The sequence below is a fragment of the Salmo salar genome, chromosome 22 (genome assembly GCF_965601325.2).
Source record: "Salmo salar chromosome 22, fSalSal1, whole genome shotgun sequence".
NCBI lineage: Eukaryota > Metazoa > Chordata > Actinopteri > Salmoniformes > Salmonidae > Salmo > Salmo salar.
In genome coordinates this window covers 36941975-36962939 of record NC_138312.1, presented here as the reverse complement: position 1 = coordinate 36962939, position 20965 = coordinate 36941975, and the positions used below count along the sequence as shown (strand labels likewise).

General features: G+C 39.4%; 1 protein-coding gene across 2 annotated transcripts in view; it reads right to left on the bottom strand.

Annotated features, from left to right (window-relative positions):
• Positions 1 to 1388: 1388 nt before the first annotated feature.
• LOC106583345 (serine/threonine-protein phosphatase 6 regulatory ankyrin repeat subunit C) overlaps positions 1389 to 20965 on the bottom strand; it is a 48816-nt gene continuing 29239 nt past the window's right edge. The window contains exon 28 of one of the 2 annotated variants that reach the window (XM_014167430.3): positions 1389 to 13938. In XM_014167430.3, coding sequence (XP_014022905.1) covers positions 13697 to 13938 — 242 coding nt within the window. In that variant the 3' untranslated portion in view covers positions 1389 to 13696. The remainder of the gene's footprint in view (positions 13939 to 20965) is intronic. The other variant, XM_014167431.3, reaches the window with a different exon arrangement.

Below are 20965 nucleotides of genomic sequence, written 5' to 3'. Positions count from 1 at the left end.
ATACTTCACTGTATCACAATTCCAGTGGGTCAGAAGTTTACATATACTAAGTTTTCTATGCCTTTTAACAGCTCCAGAAAATGAGGTCATGGATTTAGATGCTTCCGATAGGCTAATTGAAATAATTGGAGGTGTACCTGTGGATGTATTTCAAGGCCTACCTTCAAACTCAGTGCCTCTTTGCTTGACATCATGGGAAAATCAAAAGAAATCAGCCAAGACGTCAGGAAAAAAAAAGTTGTAGACCTCCACAAGTCTGGTTCATCCTTGGGAGCAATTTCCAAACGCCTTAAGGTACCACGTTCATCTGTACAAACAATAGTACCCAAGTATAAACACCATGGGTCCACGCAGCCGTCGAGACGCGTTCGGTCTCCTAGAGATGAACGTACTTTGGTGCGAAAAGTGCAAATCAATCCCAGAACAGCAGCAAAGGACCTTGTGAAGATGCTGGAGGAAAGAGGTACAAAAGTATCTATATCCACAGTAAAACGAGTTCTATATCGACATAACCTGAAAGGCTGCTCAGCAAGGAAGAAGCCATTGCTCCAAAACCACCATAAAAAAAATCCAGATTACGGTTTGCAACTGCACATTGGAACAAAGATCATACTTTTTGGAGAAATGTCCTCTGGTCTGATGAAACAAAAATAGAACTGTTTGGCCATAATGAACATTGTTATGTTTGGAGGAAGAAGAGGGAGGCTTGCAAGCCGAAGAACACCATCCCAACCGTGAAGCACGGGGGTGGCAGCATGTTGTAGGGGTGCTTTGCTGCAGGAGGGACTGGTGCACTTCACAAAATAGATGGCATCATGAGAAAAATAATGTGGATATATTGAAGCGACATCAGTCAGGAAGTTAAAGCTTGGTCACAAATGGGTCTTCCAAATGGACAATGACCCCAGCATACTTCCAAAGTTGTGGCAAAATGGCAACAAAGTCAAGGTATTGGAGTGGCCATCACAAAGCCCTGACCTCAAGCCTATAGAAAATTTGTGGGCAGAACTGAAAAAGCGTGTGCGAGCAAGGAGGCCTACAAACCTGACTCAGTTACACCAGCTCTGTCAGGAGGAATGGGCCAAAATGCACCCAAATATTGTGGGAAGCTTATGGAAGGCTACCCAAAATGTTTGACCCAAGTTAAACAATTCAAAGGCAATGCTACCAAATACTAATTGAGTGTATATAAACTTCTGACCCACTGGGAATGTGATGAAAGAAATAAAATCTCCCACTATTATTCTGACATTTCACTTTCTTAAAATAAAGTGGTGATCCTAACTGACCTAAAACAGGGAATGTTTACTAGGATTAAATGTATTTGGCTAAGGTGTATGTAAACTTCAGACTTCAACTGTATAAAAGTGAACAAAAAACAAAGTAGATATTAAGCAATAGCACTTTATTTAAACAACCAATCCTAAGCCACAACACTGAATGACAAGACTCATAGGCTGCAGCATACATTGTATAAAATCGATAAGGTTTCAATGCCTTGGTTTGTTAAGTTTCTCCTGTAATGTCAAAGGTCAATGCAGATTACGTTGTTTGATTCACTCAAATCATTATACATGTAAAATTTTTGTAACAAATAACCATTCACTAGCACACTTAATGATATACCAAGGCAAAGTGCTTTCAAGGATTGCATTATCGTGAAAGTTGGATATTTGTTCAGGAGTGGGAGGGAGGGGGGTTTCTGTGTCTCTTTTAGGGCATCTCTAACCCCTAATGCTGCATCGCACATTCCTCTGCTTCAGTCAAAATCTCAAAGGTCGGGGGGGGGGGGGGGGCGGGTTGTGGTAGAATGACAAATGATTCATTTATTTTAGTTTGAATGCTTAAGGCTGGGTACGATAACATTTACCTTCACACGTAAACACCACATTCATCATCAGACTTCAGCAAGAGCCTTAGTTATTTGCTGCTTTTGTAATTAAGTTAGATGCACACACATTCTCCCAATCTCTCGTAGTTTCACACAGTTACAACTGTAAACTTGATGTTTAGACATATGGCTCAACTTACAAACGTACAGTAAAAACCCACCGTACTATGAAAAACTGGATGATTACTGGTGGATAAAGGATACTTTCAGGGGGTTAAATAAAAGCAATCATAAAGTACCTTGTTGCGACAAGTATCTGAAGGATAGCAAACATGTACCACAGACGAGGTTCACGTGTATGCTACAACAGACCTTAAAGAGATTTCATTCTGATCATAATACAGTTTGGCTTCACATTCCAGTGGCTGTTGTGATATATTATTTTTCCTTTCATTTTACATGCTCGTACGCACACACACACACACAAAATCAAGATCACATTAGATTTGTCTTTTAGATTAAAAGTGATTCATATGCGTTCATATTTTTGAGACACAAGTATAGGTGGTTATGAGCTAAGAAGACAAAGATGAGTTGTGCATCAAGGAGGTAGGCAAAACACGATCATAGCAATTACATTAGTAGCAAAAGTAATCTTTACTTTCAAAATAGCATGGACTTTGTATCTTGCCAATGAGATTCCATTTTGGATGAGAGACCGTTTTTTCCCCATTTCAATTCATTAATTGTAATTGATATATTTCTGAGGTAATATGATTTTAATATCGCACAATGTCATGCTAGTAAAACCTATATAAGATTTTTTGTTGTTGTTGCTGGAAGCAACTGAAGGCTCTAGAAAATACACAATACTGAATGCACGCATGCTCAAACTCCACCAGGCAGCAGTAGCCGTAACTTACTTCAAAACAGAGCCTAAGGTGCAAGAGAAAAGAGTGAAAAGTTGACAAAAATGCCTGAAAAAGCATTTTATTCATTTTCACTTGCTCACATTGCACCACCTGAATTTACAATTAGGCCTAAATGAAGCACAATAAACACTTTCATGATCACCTACAGTTCACACTGAAGTCACATGAGAGGTTAACATGCTGTCCTAAACATTGGCTTGGCATATCCTGTCCATTCTAAGGACCAGAATCAGATACGCAATTTTTTTTAACCACTTGTCCCTGACATTAAATTCTTGACCAATTCCTAACTTTAACCCGCAACTTCCGAGATGGTGAAAAAAAATGCAGCGAAACAAGGAGCCAATGAAATTCTAGCAGAAGCAATATGGACAGGACACTGCTAGCCAATCAAAGCACAAAATAATTCAAGGTCATAGCCCGTAGACATGGCCTGTGTTATATTTTGCCTGGCTGGTCTATGGAGTAAACAAATCCCAGCATCATACAAAGCGATGTCCAATGACTGAATCAAAACAAGATGCCTCTGCCCTCCTGAATAAGAGCTTAATATATCCAGAACCAAAATAAAAAGGAGGGCTGTTAAGGCAAAGGACACAGCCAACCACCAACCTCAAGCTTTCAATTACACTAGTGTTTTACATTTTATTCAAAGGGTCAGTTAATGCATATTAGGCTACCACACATACTACGTAGGATACTGTACCAGAAACCAGTAGGCCTAACCTTACATATTATAATTTTCAAATATGCTCAAATTAAAATAATCAAATTTATGGACTCAAACCAAAAACTATTACAGACCATAGCACCAGAATCTTACAAACATCACTTGTGTTTCAAAGGGAATGTACTTTGCGTTACCAATTAGAAAAAATAACAATGTTCTTTACGGTATTTGTAAACCAGGAAAGTGTGTAAATTAGTACAATAGCCATCAACGAATACACACTTTTTCTTTGTCCTTTTGCTGATAGCAGTTCATATTGCCATCTCACACTCATATTCTTGACATCATACTCACAAAATGAAGACATAACAGCTAACTGCCCAAATCATCACACAAACACAGAACTCTATGCCTACTCACTGTACTATAAAAGTAACCACTACATCCTTAAGTTCTATGGCATAGAAATCCATTGTCTTTCTTGTCCACAAAATACAATCTTCTACCACCACCTCAACCGAACCCAGTGACTTGATGTTACCTTGAAGATTACATATATTATACTTAGAACATATCGCAATACAGAGAACAATTTATATAAAACACAAACATAGATGCCCAAATAAAGGGGTTGCATACAAACCAGCTATTAAAATGTTTAAGCTTCAACTTTTAATTCTTGATTATCTTAAGTGTGTTCTTTTTGCCTTCAAATACTTGAAATACGGTTAGAAGGGTTTGTACAGACACCAACTAAAACTATATCCCGATCAAATCAACATATATACTGCTAAAATGGTACTACAACTGACACATATAAGTAATCTTTCTCTCTCAGCTTTATAATAATTCACCATGTTGATTTCAATACCAGTTATTTAGTTGAGTAAGTAAATCAACAATCTCTACACACTACTGTCTGCAGTGCATTTTTAGTGATGTGCTTAGAACACCCAACAAAGTGCACTTGCCAATATTGCTTTTGTTATGAATTCACACTAAAACTTCAGTATTATCACTACAGTGATCCAAAACTATTTCACTGTGTGGTTTTTCAGGTCCCTTAAGAAAGGCTGTTCATTGAAAAATATGGCAAGCCAAGCAAGACTAAGGCAAGAATCAAACAAGAGCTAAATAAACTACAGTCAAGTTGTACATCCAGGTTTTTGGATTTATGACAACAGCACGAGTGTTTCTTTGGAATTGTGCTTTGAAAAATGTATCCAGCCAATTAACAATTTCTCCAGGAGTCAAGCCACAGTGGACCACATGGATGATGAGACTGGGAAGCACTCTAGCATAGCATCATGTTTTGTATTATGAATGAACAATGGCTCACTGACTTCACTCCGTCTGTGATTGTGAGTAGTTGTGCTCCTGGGAGGTGCGACCTCAACCTTTATCAACAATAAGGCTTTCAGTTGGCATGAATGGAAGACCAATTTCCTGATGCATAAAATATAAAAATCAGACCAGACTTTACTATTTGTTCAATTGTTTTCTAATGACAGTTTAGTATACCTGTTTGTATCAGGACAAAGTGTCAGTCAGGATTGTATTGATAGTAATACAGGATCTGAGTTTTGCAGTTTACAAGTTCAAATAATATTCTTTAACCATCTTCAATTTTCTACGAGATCAAAATAGATTCCAACTCCATAATTTTGAGCAGCCATGTGACATACAGTATAACAATGTGCACAACTCTCATAAATAAGGTACTTTATGATGGATCGAAAACAACTTCCGTTCTGAGACATCTCTTTTGCCTACTAAGGCATTCCCCTTTAATGGAAATATCATGATTTAATATCCTTATTCACCTATTTGCATTGTCCATCCTATGGGTAGTTGTCAAAAAGCAGTCAAGTCATGAAGAAACCAAATCAAAGAGAAAAAAGTTAAATGTTTTCATGTTGCATAATAAGTATCAGATAACATTTACTCTCCAATGAGGTTCAATATATTAACAAAATGCATTGGCTTGGATAAAAATCATTGCGAGATATAACATCTTGAGGTAAGCTGTTCGATGTCTGATTACGGCTAATCAAGTAATACATGAAGTCACACAATAGAAAGTGTCGACATTACTCTCCACTAAGACAACACCATTGCATCCCTTTAAAAAGAGTAACGTTACTCTTAGATAGTATTTTTGGAGTGAGAGGTCAACTCAGTAACTGCCCTTAAAGAGGAAGAGAAAACAGACAAAATAAAAGCAATTGGTGTGTCGACATTTTGTCCCTGAAGTTTTTCAAAGCAGCCAACTACTGGGTTGAATAAAGTGAATCCAAGGATCAGTTTGCTTTGTTTTGATCATAGGTATATGTTGCTAAGCCTTAACTAACTACAGAGGCACAACCAGCTCACTCTAGTTAATGCAGGACCAAACAAACTTTGGACAGTACAACACGCCACACCACCTATGAGGACTGTATTGCAGAAAAGAGCACTAGCTACATGCGTGCCAACAAAAAAATTACAGTCTCTGAAAAAAGAAAAGGCCAGAAGTCTGGAGTCAATATATAATTGTTAAATTCTATAACCAGTTTGTTGTGTGTTTTCATTTCTTTTCTCCATGACCTAAAGTATATGTGCCGCGGTATACAGGGATATGGGCAATCCCACATGAAAATGGAACAAATGTCAATTACATTTGATAATTGTTTCTCAATAATAATGTTAGACAAGTGCCAAATTCTGCGAAATTACACTTCTTACTGCTACATTTCAAGACCTTATTTGTAAAGTGGGACCAACAGTTTTGTTCCATTTTAACAAGCATTTGGAAGTTATGATTGAATAAGCATGGAAATCTTTTCCACCTCGTGTAGTTGTACAACAATGACAAATTAATAATGAAAGCATAGACATACTATGCAATCAAAGAATCTGAACATCTCAAATAAATATTTTGTGTACATAGACATAGGACAGACATGCAGCAGTTAGAGTCATGGAAGAACTTAAAGGGATACTTCGGGATTTTGGCAATGAGGCCCTTTATCTACTTCTCCAGTCAGATGAACTCGTGGATACCATTTTTATGTGTCTGCGTACAGTTTGAAGGAAGTTGCTAACCTAGTGTTTGCGCAATGACTGGAAATCTATGGGTCTCATTGGGCCTCATTGCCAAAATCCCGAAGTATCCCTTTCATATTGTGCTTCACTTATGGATCTATTCTTAAGACATAATTCCATCCATATCAAGAGGTGTTTGTTTTGGTGATCAAATGTACATTTATGACTGACTATAACATGAGATTTATTACTTTTAACTTCCTGTTAAAATCCACTTAAATATAATGTATCGCATCTTACATGTTAATTTATTAACTTTTTTGTGAATTGTAGCCATTTTGAAGAATTCTTTGATAACAGTACACCGATGACAAATAAAGATCTAATTCAGCAGTTTTAATTATGCTTGGAGAAGAGGAAATGTTTTTTTGTGTACTCTGATTTGAAAATAATATTTTAAATGGAAATAAAAGACAAAAACAAAATGGTAACTGCCTAGCTATTGCCTTTATCCAATGAGCTTTCAAGTAATGAAGGACACCGATGTCCTCGAGGTACAGTTATTGGCAAATATCCCAGAGGAATACGCTATGGACAGCATCACCATGGGGATCACTGGCATAACCAAAAGAAACCAACAGCCTCCGTTTGAAACTTTATCCCTTCCACACCTAATTTAGAGGTTATTTAAAATCAGCATGACATAAGTGTTTGATCTCATATTAATGCTTTCTCACTTGAAGGACAATAGTGTCTATATCAATAAAGTTTTTCCTATTCTCCAATTTCAACATGACCCTACTTAGTCTCTTTCCACTCACATATCTGATGGCAAGATTTTACAAGTTGCCCAAAATCAATAAGTACCCTGAATTTTTCTCAAAAGAACAATGGAAGGAAACAAAGTAGTTGAATATGCTTCCTTTCAATAGCTCATCCCCCAACTTAACCCGTAACTCAGTTTACAGTATTCTGACTCAACTACTTTTGTTCAATTTTACCGTCTTCTACCCTACTAGCCACCCTGCCATATTGTGTTTTCGATCACACTCCCAAATAAAATTAGGACTTGATCAGTCTTGCATCATGCAAATTACAATTACCTAATGCTATGCATTTCACTCCTCCCCTTGCCCAAAGCTCCCATATCACTTATTCCTACAATCTGAAGCATTTTGAGAAGGTTGTCAATTTTTGCAATTTGAGCCATTGTAAGGTATTATTGTCATTTGTCAAAGTTCACCTTTACTTTTTTAATCTCCAGACACTTACATTTTTTCCATAGGCAAACAAACAGGGATTTCTACGGCACTTTTGGGTCTAGGTAACAGCATGGGGTGTTATTAAGGACGACTGTTTTGATATGGTATTGATATAAGAGAAAAGGGGACACATTCCCAAATGCAAATCAGATACGGGCCACAAAAAAAAAAAATTGTAACAAAACAACGATACATAATTTGAGGTATTGTAAGGCAATCTTGATAGAAAAAAATGGCGAGTCCATGATTAACAGGAGGGATAGCTCAGCTATTAGCCTGAGTGCCAACTGTTGACAAAATAAAACTCGAGAGGAAATAAAATAATCCCATGATTACAAGAGTCACGATGATTATATTGAAGTGAGGCTTGCACTGATAGACATAAGGCACTGCCTTCAGAAAGTATTCACACCTCTCAACTTTTTCCACATTTTGTTGTGTTACAGCCTGAATTTAAAATTGATTCAACTGATATTTTGTGTCACTGGCCTACACACAATACCCCACAATGTCAAAGTGGAATTATGTTTTTAGATTTAAAAAATAAATAAAATAAACATAAAAAATGTAAAGCTGAAACGTCTTGAGTCAATAAGTATTCAACCCTTTTATTATGGCAAGCCTAAACACGTTCAGGAGTAAAAAATGTGCTTAACAAGTCACATACTGTAAGTGGACTCACTAGGTGTTGGCAATAAGTGTGTTAAACATTATTTTTCAAATGACTACCTCATCTCTGTACCCCACACATACAGATGCCTGTAAGGTCCCTCAGTCAAGCAGTGAATTTCAAAACAAAGACTCAACCAAAGACCAGGGAGGTTTTCCAATGTCTCGCAAAGGGCAACTATTGAAAGAGCTGAAATTGACTATCCCTTTGAGCATGGTGAGGTTATTAATTACAATTTGAATGGTGTATCAACACACCCAGTCACTACGAACATACATGCGTCCTTCCGCAATCAGATGCCAGAAACAGCTCAGGGATTTCACCATGAGACTTTAAAACAGTTTCAGGGTTTAATGGCTGTGATAGGAGAAAACTGAGTTACTCCACAATACTAACCTAATTGACAGGGTGAAAAGAAGGAAGCCTGTGCATAGAAATATTCCAAAACATGCATCCTGTTTGCAACATGGCACTAAAGTAAATACTGCAACAACAAAAGCAGGGTTGGTCCTGGTCAGGAGACCAGATGCTGCTGGAAGTGGTGTTGGAAGGCCAGTAGGAGGCACCCTTTCCTCTGGTCTAAATAAAATATCCCAATGTCCCAGGGCAGTGATTGGGGACATTGCCCTGTGTAGGGTGCCGTCTTTCGGATGGGAAGTGACTCTGTTGTCACTAAAGATCCCATGGCACTTATCGTAAGAGTAGGGGTGTTAACCCTGGTGTCCTGGCTAAATTCCGAATCTGGCCTTCATACCATCATGGCCCCCTAATCAGCCAAAGCTTACAATTGGCTTATTCCTCTCCCCTGTAACTATTCACCAGGTGTTCACAGTCAACTTACCTGATAAAATATGGGTTAAAAAAAAGGACTGGAGAGTTTCAGGATAAAAACAATAAATAAATAAGCAGAGACAAAATCCTAGAGGAAAACCTGGTTCCATCTGCTTTCCACCAGACACTGGGAGATTAATTCACTTTTCAGCAGGACAATTACTTAAAATCCACACTGAAGTCGTTTACCAGGAATACAGTGAGTGTTACAGTTGACTTAATTCAGCTTCAAAATCTATGGCAAGACCTGAAAATGGTTGTCTAGCAATGATCAACAACCAATTTGAAAGAGCTTTAAGAATTTTAGGAAATATTAATGGGCAAATTTTGCACAATTGAGGTGTGCAAAGCTCTTAGAGACTAACAGCTGTAATCGCTGCCAAAGGTGCTTCAGACAAAGTATTGAGTCAGGTGTGTGAATACTTAAGCAAATTAGATACTTCTGCATTTTATTTTCAATACATTTGCAAAAATGTCAATAAAAATGTTTTCACTTTGTCATTATCATTGTGTGTAGATGGGTGAGAAAAAACTAATATTTAATACATTTTGAATTCAGGCTGTAACACCAAAATGTGGAATAAGTCAAGGGTATAAATGCTTTCTGAAGGCACTGTACGCACCACATTGATAGGCAATAGACTAACCCATCCACTGAACGCAATAATACCCTTCAATGGCTCAAGATAAAACACAATCCTTCTACATCTATGCATGAGGAGAAGGCAGAGGTAAAGATGTTGCTTTAGTTCATTTTTCATTATTGTCACCATCATTTCTATTACTTTTTTTCTTAGTTAAACAGTGCAGCAAAAAATGTCAGTTATTCAACAACTAAAACCCCTGCTTTAATTTAGACCATACATTAACATTTTTTTCAGCAATTGACTAATATGGCTCAGTGGAGACATCTGCAAATGTACGTAATATCTTACATTTCTGAAATGTATTTTGGGCTGCGTATGTGTGCACACCAAGGTGTGACCTTCAACTTTTCACTGCTCCCTTATGCTGATCCCAAAGAGAACCATGACCCTCCAATTAAACCGTGTCTCTCATACAAGCACCCACACATGATCGTGAAGAGAAGTCACCAGTTCATCTCGTCTCATCTCTCCACTGAAGGTATTGTCTCCCCTAAATAGAAGTTCATATCTACATAAGTAACCTATGTAAACACACACATACATATAGAGATATTAAATATACAAAAGTGCTTATTCTTGAAATAAGTGCTTTGGGTCAGGACTGAGTGAAAATAGAGTTGTTTGTTGTTGCATTACTGAAAAATGCTTTCCATTGTTCTATTGCCCTAAAAATCACAATACTAGGGTAATCCTTGTCCACAGTGTAAACGGAATGGTTAAATAGGGAGAGGGAAGAAATAAAAACATTAAAAAAGGGTCTTGGCGGTATATCATGAATGTAATCCTTTTTAGGCTTCTAACCTCCCCACACTCCACTTCTGCTTTCTTGACATCAAATTGAACAACTAGGGATTCAGTCCCACATGAAACTTGTTCCAAAAGGGGATTTTTGTTTTCCATGTCATATCTAACCAGCCTAACAAAACCATAGGCTAAACCAAATCTATGGTCAATGAAATGTTACACAATATAAGATAAATAATGGATGGGACCTAGTTGTGGGAAGTTCATATTTAAACCAACCCAACAAATTCTAACATAGCAAGTCACCCTTGAACATAATAAGAACATTATTTAATGGCTTACTATTTGATGTGATCTCACGTCATTGAACTAAACCTTCTCTGACATCATATAAAAAGGCTTATGTAAAATGCCACAAAAAGTTCAGGTAGCTTAATACAATCATTTTTTTCAGCATATTAGTATAAATGTGAGGAACAACGACGACACTGGTTTTGGCATTTGCTATTCCTACATGTAAGGGATAGACTTCGTCATGTTGTTTTTTCTTAAAGGCTTTGACATGAAATACCTTGTAGAATACCAGTACTGGCCACGGAACAACAAAAAAAACATTCTTTTTTTAAACAGTTCCTTCCCAGCCATATGGTTGAATGCACCAGGAACTGACAATGAATCTCAGACTGCAAAATGATTCAGAAATTGATGCAATGTTTTTTTTCTTATATAAATAATAGTATGTACATCTAAAGAGATGTGCTAAATGGTTTCGATATTCCATTCAAAGAGAACAATCCTAGGGGTATCATTAGGTTACACAAGTGATGATAGGACTGAGGCATGTCGAGAAAAAAACCCAATTGAACTGAGAAAGGTGGATGAGGTTGTCCGTGTATCACACGATAGAGGTATTGGTACCAGACATGCCTGCAAAAGACAAACGGGAGCACACATACTTCAAAATGGGTGTAAAAGAAATCAATCACTTTTGGTATTCTTTGAAATTCAAATAAATAAAATACTGTAAGACACTTCTTAAACAACTTCCGAGATGCAGTTACTTATAAATAAAAGCCATTGTGATGCTGATTGTCATAAACAAAAAGCTAAAAAAAGTAGCTGTCCATACATAACCATAGCAACGTAATGCAGATATTTTTGTTTTCAGTGTTAGCCATATGCTGTGAAGAATAAAGATACCAGTACATTACCACTACTTTCACAATTTCACTATCTAAGCCAAACTACATTTATGTAATATTGAAAATACATTAACAAAATAGGATAATGTGTAATGTTACAGTACACCATGGATTTGAAATGTTCCTAAATTCCAATTAGTTTATGGAAGTGTGAGTAAGGTCAAATACTGAGATTTTGTAATCTGAATTTGTTCAAATCGCTACAACCACATGAAAACAATTACAACTGAGTGAACATAATTTGAATTATGTTCTAATTAACATAACTAACAATCTTCATAAATAGCTTAATCAAGAGAAACACAAAAAACTAAATTGATTCAACTAATGTGCAAAAGAAGACAGAAGCAAACAAGTATGGCTGTTTGGCATGAATAGATAAATAGGTAAAAAAAAGGGGAAAATGACATTAACCTTTTCACTATAGCAAACAGCAGGGAAATAAAACGCTATAAGAGTTTGAAGGCTGTCTGTGACTGAATATTGCTTCCAATTCCAAATAACGTAAAACGTCAAATTAAAACACTACATGTAGACCCGCATTGACAGAAACCGTGAATACAATCCATGGAAAAGGCAGCAATATTTTAGCAGCTATATTAAAAACACGTATTTTCTCATGGCCCTGTTGTGCAAACATATTTGACTGACAATTCACAAGTAAATGCGACGTCGGTTTACATTGTGTAAACAAGTGTTTATACAACAATAGCTTATACCGCAATCAGTATGTGTGCTAAACCCATCTTTCTTAAAAAAAAAAACTGAATTTCATCCTTTAAAAATGTCCCTCTAGAATTGTTCTCTTTTTAAGTCTCAAATAATCAGGGATAAGGTGGGAGATCAGAGGGCATAAACTAGTTGGGGATGAGGGGGTGGGGTCATCTCTCAGTAATTCTCAGTATTTCATAGGCACAACTTGTTAAATATCCAGAAACGCCTACCACAGTGACAAGCGGTAGTGGGGTTCAGGCAAGAACCACAACTTCTTCCTTTAGTATGGACTCCGTGAGAGGGGGGCTAATGCAGAAACCCCCAGTCAGGCAGTGACTGGACCCGCTGGATGCTGCCACTCAGATGGCCTTAGCCAATAGGAAGTGCTTGTTGTCAGATGTCTAGGGGAGTAGACACCAGCTTGTAACCGCTTATTTTCAAATCCATGGGGTTTCTCTGCAGAGCTTTCAACTCTTTCTCTCTCTTCAGAGACGCACAGCACGGGAAATACCCACACATGCTGCATATTGCACCAGTTTAAGTCAGAGAAGTTGGAGGCACCGTTCTCCTTCTACTAGGTCATCGCTTTCACTGGGATTTGCGAGGTTAGTTTATTCGTTGTTGAAGTGCAATATCAAAAATTAACCAAAAATTGAAATTTAATTTAGAATTAACTACTATCTGTAACTTGTCACACATGCTTGTGAATCTGTTAATTCAACAAAAACGTCCATGATAATATCGTAAGGGAAAAAAAAATCATCACTGCTGATAGGATTTAGAGGGACTCTGTGACGAGCTCTGTCCTGGACACTGGACAGAGGGTGTCTTACCTAAGCCCAGGCTAGTGACGACAGACAAGTAAACAATGAAAATGATGCCAGAGGAGAGAGGCAAATAATTGCATATAGGTTTGACTACACCCATAAGGGATTTAGTTTTTCTTCAAACAGACAGACACACGAACACACATCCAAACACACACACACACACGTGAATCTAAGTATATTCCTGCTCTTGTTGTGTGTTAGAAAGGGGGGGGGGGGGTTTGTAACCCGGATAATAGTGGATTAGAGGGGCGATCCGGTTGGTTAGAAATACAACGGGACAGGGGCACCTAGGGTAGGGCGGTCTGAGGGGAGCAGGTTTGGGGGGGGGGGGGTTTCATCTCACTCGGTGAAGCAGCCGTCCAGGCCGATGGTGCCATGACGGTCCTTGGTGTAGGTGTGGCGCAGGTTGCCGTTGGGCAGGGGCCCGCAGGCGGCGATGCCACAGTGCTTCAGCAGGTTGAGGCCAAAGGAGGCGGCAGCGCTGGCGTCTTTGGGAGGGAAAGGCTTCATGGTGGAGAGGATCAGGGCCAGGCAGTCTGCCACATCCTTGTTAGGGGCACAGGCCAGGGCTGGGGTGTGACCTGATGAGAGGAGAAAGAAACAAAAACACACAATTGATTAAAAGACAATTCACATTTAGGAAATACAAGTTATCTTTTATAAAATTCTCAATAACAACCTGGTTAGTCAAGAGGGCTAAGCACTTTTACTCAAGACACATAAACACACCAAAACGAGATAAGCAAATGGCCACCTCACCCCAGTGCCGTAGGCAGAAATTGCTGTGTGGCTGGGCCAACATTTTCCAGAAAAAATACGGCAAAAATACCGTCATATTAAAGTGAAAATTTGTTCAATCATATTGCATAAATGAAAACACAAAAAATTATACATTTGACAAAGAAACACTACAAACTAGGGATGTGCACGGTTATTTGAATATCTGAATGTACGTTAGTAGTCGAATACGGGTGAGTATTCATTTTTGGGACCAAAAAAACATATAGGCCAATTTTAACACTGAAAAGGCCTTTTCTAAATGACATCAAATCAAATGTTATTGGTCACATACACATGGTTAGTAGATGGTTAGCAGATGCGAGTGTAGCGAAATGCTTGTGCTTCAGGTTCCGACAGTGTAGTAATATCTAACAAGTAATCTAACAATTCCACAACTACCTAATACACAAATGTAAAGGGATGGAATAAGAATATGTACACAAATATATGGATGAGCAATGGCCGAGCGGCATATGCAAGATGCAATATAAAATACAGTATATACACACATATGAGATGAGTAATGTAAGATATGTAAACATTATTAAAGTGGCATTATTTAAAGTGACTAGTGATCAATTTATTAAAGTGGTCAATGATTTGAGTCTGTATGTAGGCAGCAGCTTCTCTGTGTTAGTGATGGCTGTTTAACAGTCTGATGGCCTTGAGATAGAAACTGTTTTTCAGTCTCTCGGTCCCAGCTTTGATGCCCCTGTACTGACCTCGCCTTCTGGATGGTGGCGGGGGTGGGGGGAACAGGCAGTGGCTCGGGTGGTTGTTGTCCTTGATGATCTTTTTGGCCTTCCTGTGACATCAGGTGCTATAGGTGTCCTGGAGGGCAGGTAGTTTGCCCCCGGTGATGCGTTGTGCAGACCGGCAGGATGCTCTCAATTTTGTGCATTTGTAAAAGTGTGTCAGGGTATTCGGTGACAAGCCAAATTTCTTCAGCCTCCTGAGGTTGAAGAGGCGCTGTTGCGCCTTCTTCACGCTGTCTGTGTGAGTGGACCATTTCAGTTGGTCCATGATGTGTACGCCGAGGAACTTTAAGCACTCCACCACTGTCCCGTCGATTGGTGGCAGGGTGGGCATCTCGTCGTTGTTGGTAGGCATCTCGTCGTTGTAGGTAATCAAGCCCACTACTGTTGTGTCGTCTGCAAACTTGATGATTGAGTTGGAGGTGTGCATGGCCATGCAGTCATAGGTGAACAGGTAGTACAGGAGAGGGCTGAGCACGCACCCTTGTAGTGCCCCAGTGTTGAGGATCGGCGAAGAGGAGATGTTTCCTACCTTCACCACCTGGGGCGGCCCGTCAGAATGTCCAGGACCCAATTGCACAGGGCGGGGTTGAGACCCAGGACCTCAAGCCTAATGAGCTTGGACGGTACTATGGTGTTCAATGCTGAGCTGTAGTCAATGAACAGTATTCTTACATTGGTATTCCTCTTGTCCAGATGGGATAGGGCAGTGTGCAGTGTGATGGCGATTGCATCGTCTGTGGACCTGTTGGGGCGGTATGCAAACTGAAGTGGGTCTACCGTGACAGGTAAGGTGATATGATCCTTGACTAGTCTCTCAAAGCACTTCATGATGACAGAAGTGAGTGCTACAGGGCGATAGTCATTTATCTTTGCCTTCTTGGGTACAGGAACTATGGTGGCCATCTTGACGCATGTGGGGACAGCAGACTGGGATAGGGAGGGATGGAATATGTCCGTAAACACACCAGCCAGCTGGTCTGCGCATGCTCTGAAGATGTGGCTAGGGATGCTGTCTGGGCCAGCAGCCTTGTGAGGGTTAACACGTTTAAATGTCTTACTCACGTCAGCCACGGAGAAGGGGGGGGGGGGGGGCCGCAGTCCTTGTGTCATTGTTCCATACAAGGATATATATACCGTGACGTTCTAAATTATTAAATTGAATAAAACAAACTTTTCAATTTTGTTTTTATGACGTGTGCCCCATAAAAACACTGGTAGCCTTCATGTGTGTAGTTATTTTATGTTGGTCAAACAAAAAGGCTCATTTTGTAGTAAACAGAATTAGACTTCACTAAATGCAATGCAAGGTTAGTTTAATGAGGAATTGGCTACAATGAGCAACCAACAGGTAGGCTGTTTTATTTGAATGGGGTTGGGGAGAAAGCACATCATGTGTCCTCAAGAATTAGCCTAGCTAGCTAGCTTCTCTAGGCTACTCCAGTCAAGACAGGCACTGTTATATGTGATGATAAATAATATTGTCGCTGCTAAACATTTGCTGGTCTTGGCTGTAGCCAAGTTGCCTTGGGTACGGCATCTCTCCTAAGCGGTCTCCTCGCTGCCATCTGACTGGCCCCTCAGCAGATGCAGCAATAGAGCAGTGCTCAGGTTAAAAAACACATATTTGGGATATCTAACATACGTTTTTAAAACACATTTCATGTAATTCTACAACACTATACATGTCTGGAGACATTATGAGAATCTATAATAGGCTATTACAAAAAAGACAGGGTAGGCTATTCTGTTGACACTGACAAACTCTCATTAATAAAAACTAGAGGAAATGATTGTCCTAAACTTTCCAGTGGCACTGTCTCACCCAATGATAAAGTGAATACGCGTACTTAGCGGAGATATGACCAACATGCTCCACTAGTGCAAAGACATTAGTCCTGGTGTAGCTTACTAATACGAATAAACTACACTACATGCTTAAATCATTTGAAAGGATCGATTCGGAATATATGTGACTTTTGTGTTTAACCCGTGATTGAATTTTGAAATATTGTGATAGACTATTTTAGATGATTCTCACTGACAGCCACAACCGTGACAATCAACTATTTTATATTTGCCACGAATTGTGAGATTCCTGACTGCAGGCTATGAGCTTGTGATAAAAACATTTTAAAAAAGCTTGTGATTTACCATATGATTGCGATATTACCAATTAGATCCCAGGAACCTGGCATTTATAGTCAGGAAACAATACAAAGAATGAATGAAGATAATTATTTTCATATGCAGTGGCTTCAGAAAGTATTCACACCCCTTGACATGTTCCACAATTTGTTGTGTTACAGCCTGAATTTACAATGGATTAAATTGAGATTGTGTGTCACTGGCCTACACACAATACCCCATAATTTCAAAGTGAAAACAACAACATTGTAGTTACTACACAAGCCTAACATAATTGACAGTGTGAAAAGAATGAAGCCTGTACAGCAGGGGTCAGCAACCTCAAGCACGCGTACCATCGCATGCCCCCCCCACAAAAATGTGTATATACAGTGTATTCGGAAAGTATTCAGACCCCTTGACTTTTTCCATACCGTGATGTTACAGCCTTATTCTAAAATTGAATAAATAAAAAAAAATCATATCAATTTACACACAATACCTCATAATGATAAAGCGAAAACAGATTTTTGCAAATGTATTAAAATAAAAAACAGAAACTGTATTTACATAAGTATTCAGACCCTTTGGTATGATACCTTGAGCTCAGGTGCATCCTGTTTCCATTGATCATCCTTGAGATGTTTCTACAACTTGATTGGAGTCCACCTGTGGTAAATTCAATTGATTGGACATGATTTGGAAAGGCACACACCTGTCTATATAAGGTCCCAGAGTTGACAGTGCATGTCAGAGCAAAAAACAAGCCATGAGGTCAAAATAATTATCTGTAGAGCTCGGAGACAGCATTGTGTCAAGACACAGATCTGGGGAAGGCTACTAAAACATTTCTCCAGCATTGAAGAGTCCCAAGTACACAGTGGCCTCCAATCTCAAATGGAAGAAGTTTGGAACCACCAAGACTCTTCCTAGAGTTGGCTACCCGGCCAAACTGAGCAATAGGCAGGGAGGTGACCAAGAACCCGATTGTCACTGACAGAGCTCTAGAGTTCCTCTGTGGAGATGGGAGAACCTTCCAGAAGGACAACCATCTCTGCAGCACTCCACCAATCAGGCCTTTATGGAAGAATGCCCAGACGGAAGCCACTCCTCAGTAAAAGGCACGACAGCCCGCTTAGAGTTTGCCAAAAGGCACCTGAAACACTCAGACCATGAGAAACAAGATTCTCTGGTCTGATGAAACGAAGGTTGAACTCTATGGCCTGAATGCCAAGCGTCACGTCTGGAGGAAACCTGGCACCATCCCTACGGTGAAGCATGGTGGTGGCAGCATCATGCTGTGGGTATGTTTTTCAGCAGCAGAGACTGGGAGACTAGTCAGGATCAAGTACAGAGAGATCCTTGATGAAAACCTGCTCCAGAGCACTCAGGACCTCAGACTGGGGCGAAGGTTCACTTTCCAAAAGGACAACAACCCTAAGCACACAGCCAAGACAACGCAGGAGTGGCTTCGGGACAAGTCTCTGAATGTCCTTGAGTGGCCCAGCAAGAGCCCGGACTTGAACCCAATCGAACATCTCTGGAGAGACCTGAAAATTGCTGTGCCGCGAAGCTACCCATCCAATCTGACAGACCTTGAGAGGATCTGCAGAAAAGAATGGGAGAAACTCCCCAAATACAGGTGTGCCAAGCTTGTAACGTCATAACCAAGACTCAAGGCTGTACATGCTGCCAAAGGTGCTTCAACAAAGTACTGAATAAAATGGTCTGAATACTTATGTAAAGGTGATATTTCTAAAAACCTGTTTTTGCTTTGTCATTGTGGGGTATTGTGTGTAGATTGATGAGGGGAAAAAAACTATCAAATCAATTTTAGAATAAGGCTGTAACGTAACAAAATGTGGGAAAAGTAAAGGGGTCTGAATACTTTCTGAATGCACTGTATGGACTCGTTTTACTGAAGGACTGGTCTGCTGGCGCTCTGTTGTAAAACTGTTATTTGTCTGACATCAAGTGTACGGCGTCATTTTGAAACGAGACATGAGAACAACTTCAAAGATGAGGTGAACAAGGCTGAAGAAATACAGAGGGCTGTGTCTAGGTATGAAAAGCAAAGCATTATTTACAAATCTACATGCAGTCAAAAATCGAGCTACAAAATTGAGCAGTGCATTGCTAAACATAGAAAACCATTTACTAAGTGGGGAATATATCAAGGAGGCTTTCTTCAGTAGCTTGCAGGCTTTATTTGATGGATTGCCTAACAAAGACACACTCATCTCAAAAGATAAGACACACCTATGTCTGCCAGAACTGTTGAAAAGGCGCGTTACCGAGATGGTTGAAAATGTAAAGGAGCAAAAAACTGTAGCGTTAAAAGATTCACCAGTGTTTAGTGTGGTTCTTGATGAGTGTAGATGTGAATGACATTCCACATCTGGTAGTTATTGCAAGATACTGTGACTCAGGTATGTGTGTCCTGAATGCAAAGCGCTATGTTTGGGGCAAATCCAACAACACATCACTGAGTACCACTTTTCAAGCATGGTGGTGGCTGCATCATGTTATGAGCGTGCTTGTCGTCGGCAAGGACAAGAGAGTTTAAGATAAAAAGCAACAGAATAGAGTTAAGCACAGGCAAAATCATAAAGGAAAACCTGGTTCAGTGTGCTTTCCAACAGACACGGAGTCAAATTCACCTTTCAGCAGGACAATAACTTAAAACAAGGCCAAATATACACTGGAGTTGCTTATTAAGTCAACATTGAATGTACCAGAGTGGCCTAGTTCCAGTTTTGACTTAACTCGGCTTGAAAATCTATGTATGGCAGGACTTGAAAATGGCTGTCTAGCAATGATCAACAACCAACTTGACAGAGCTTGAATAATTTTTTTAAAGAATAATGTGCAAATAGTGTACAATCCAGGTGTGCAAATCTCTTAAGAGACACCCAGAAAGACTCAAAGCTGTAATCGCTGCCATAGGTGATTTTAACTGTATTGACTCAGGGGTGTGAATACTTAAGTAAACATTTTATTTTCAATACATTTGCCAAATAATCTAAAAACATGTTTTCACTTTGTCATTATGGGGTTGATGATGTGTTGATGGTTGAGAAAGAACATACATTTCATGAATGTTGAATTCAGGCTGTAACAACAAATGTAGAATAAGTCAAGGGGAATGAATACTTTCTGAAGACAATGTATATATTTTAAGCCAGCCTGATTGGTTGGGCCAGTATTCAATCTGGCAGAGCATCGACCCAGGCAGGCCCTGCAGTGGCTTCGCCTCTGCCTCACCCAGGGGGGTACAATTGAAGCAAGGATTTTCTAAAGCCAGCCAGCTTCCGTTAGCTTCACATTCCAGCTCAGGCGGCAGGTAGCCTAGCGGTTAGAGCGTTGGGACTTGTAACCGAAAGGTTGCAAGATCGAATCCCCGAGCTGAAAAGGTAAAAATCTGTCGTTCTGCCCCTGAACAAGGCAGTTAACCCACTGTTCCTAGGCCGTCATTGAAAATAAGAATCTGTTAACTGACTTGCCTAGTTAAATAAATGGAAAATAAATCAAATCCATACTACGACGATAAATATTGCTCCTCCGCCTGCCGCTAATCTAGCAGGCTTGTAGGTGCTCATGCATGTCGCACATGGCTAGTCGAATGCCAAACTCTTCATTGAGACAATGCTGAAGCATCAATCCATGGGCGAGTCAGTGCCACATTTTCATTTGTGCCGAAATCAAAATGAAAGAAACGTTATCTTGCAAATTTAGCAGCTATGGTGTGAAATAAGCTTCCACGTGCACCTTTTTTTTACCCAAATAATTGTATTAAGTCATGCACAAGTTTTACTGTGTGAAGTTTCAAATGCATTCCGTCATTACTAAAATGTGCTAGGTATTAAAAAAAAATGTTTAGCACACAAACCATTAACAAAATATTGAAATCAGTAGTCTTCCTCAAATGAAGGGCATGATGACGGTC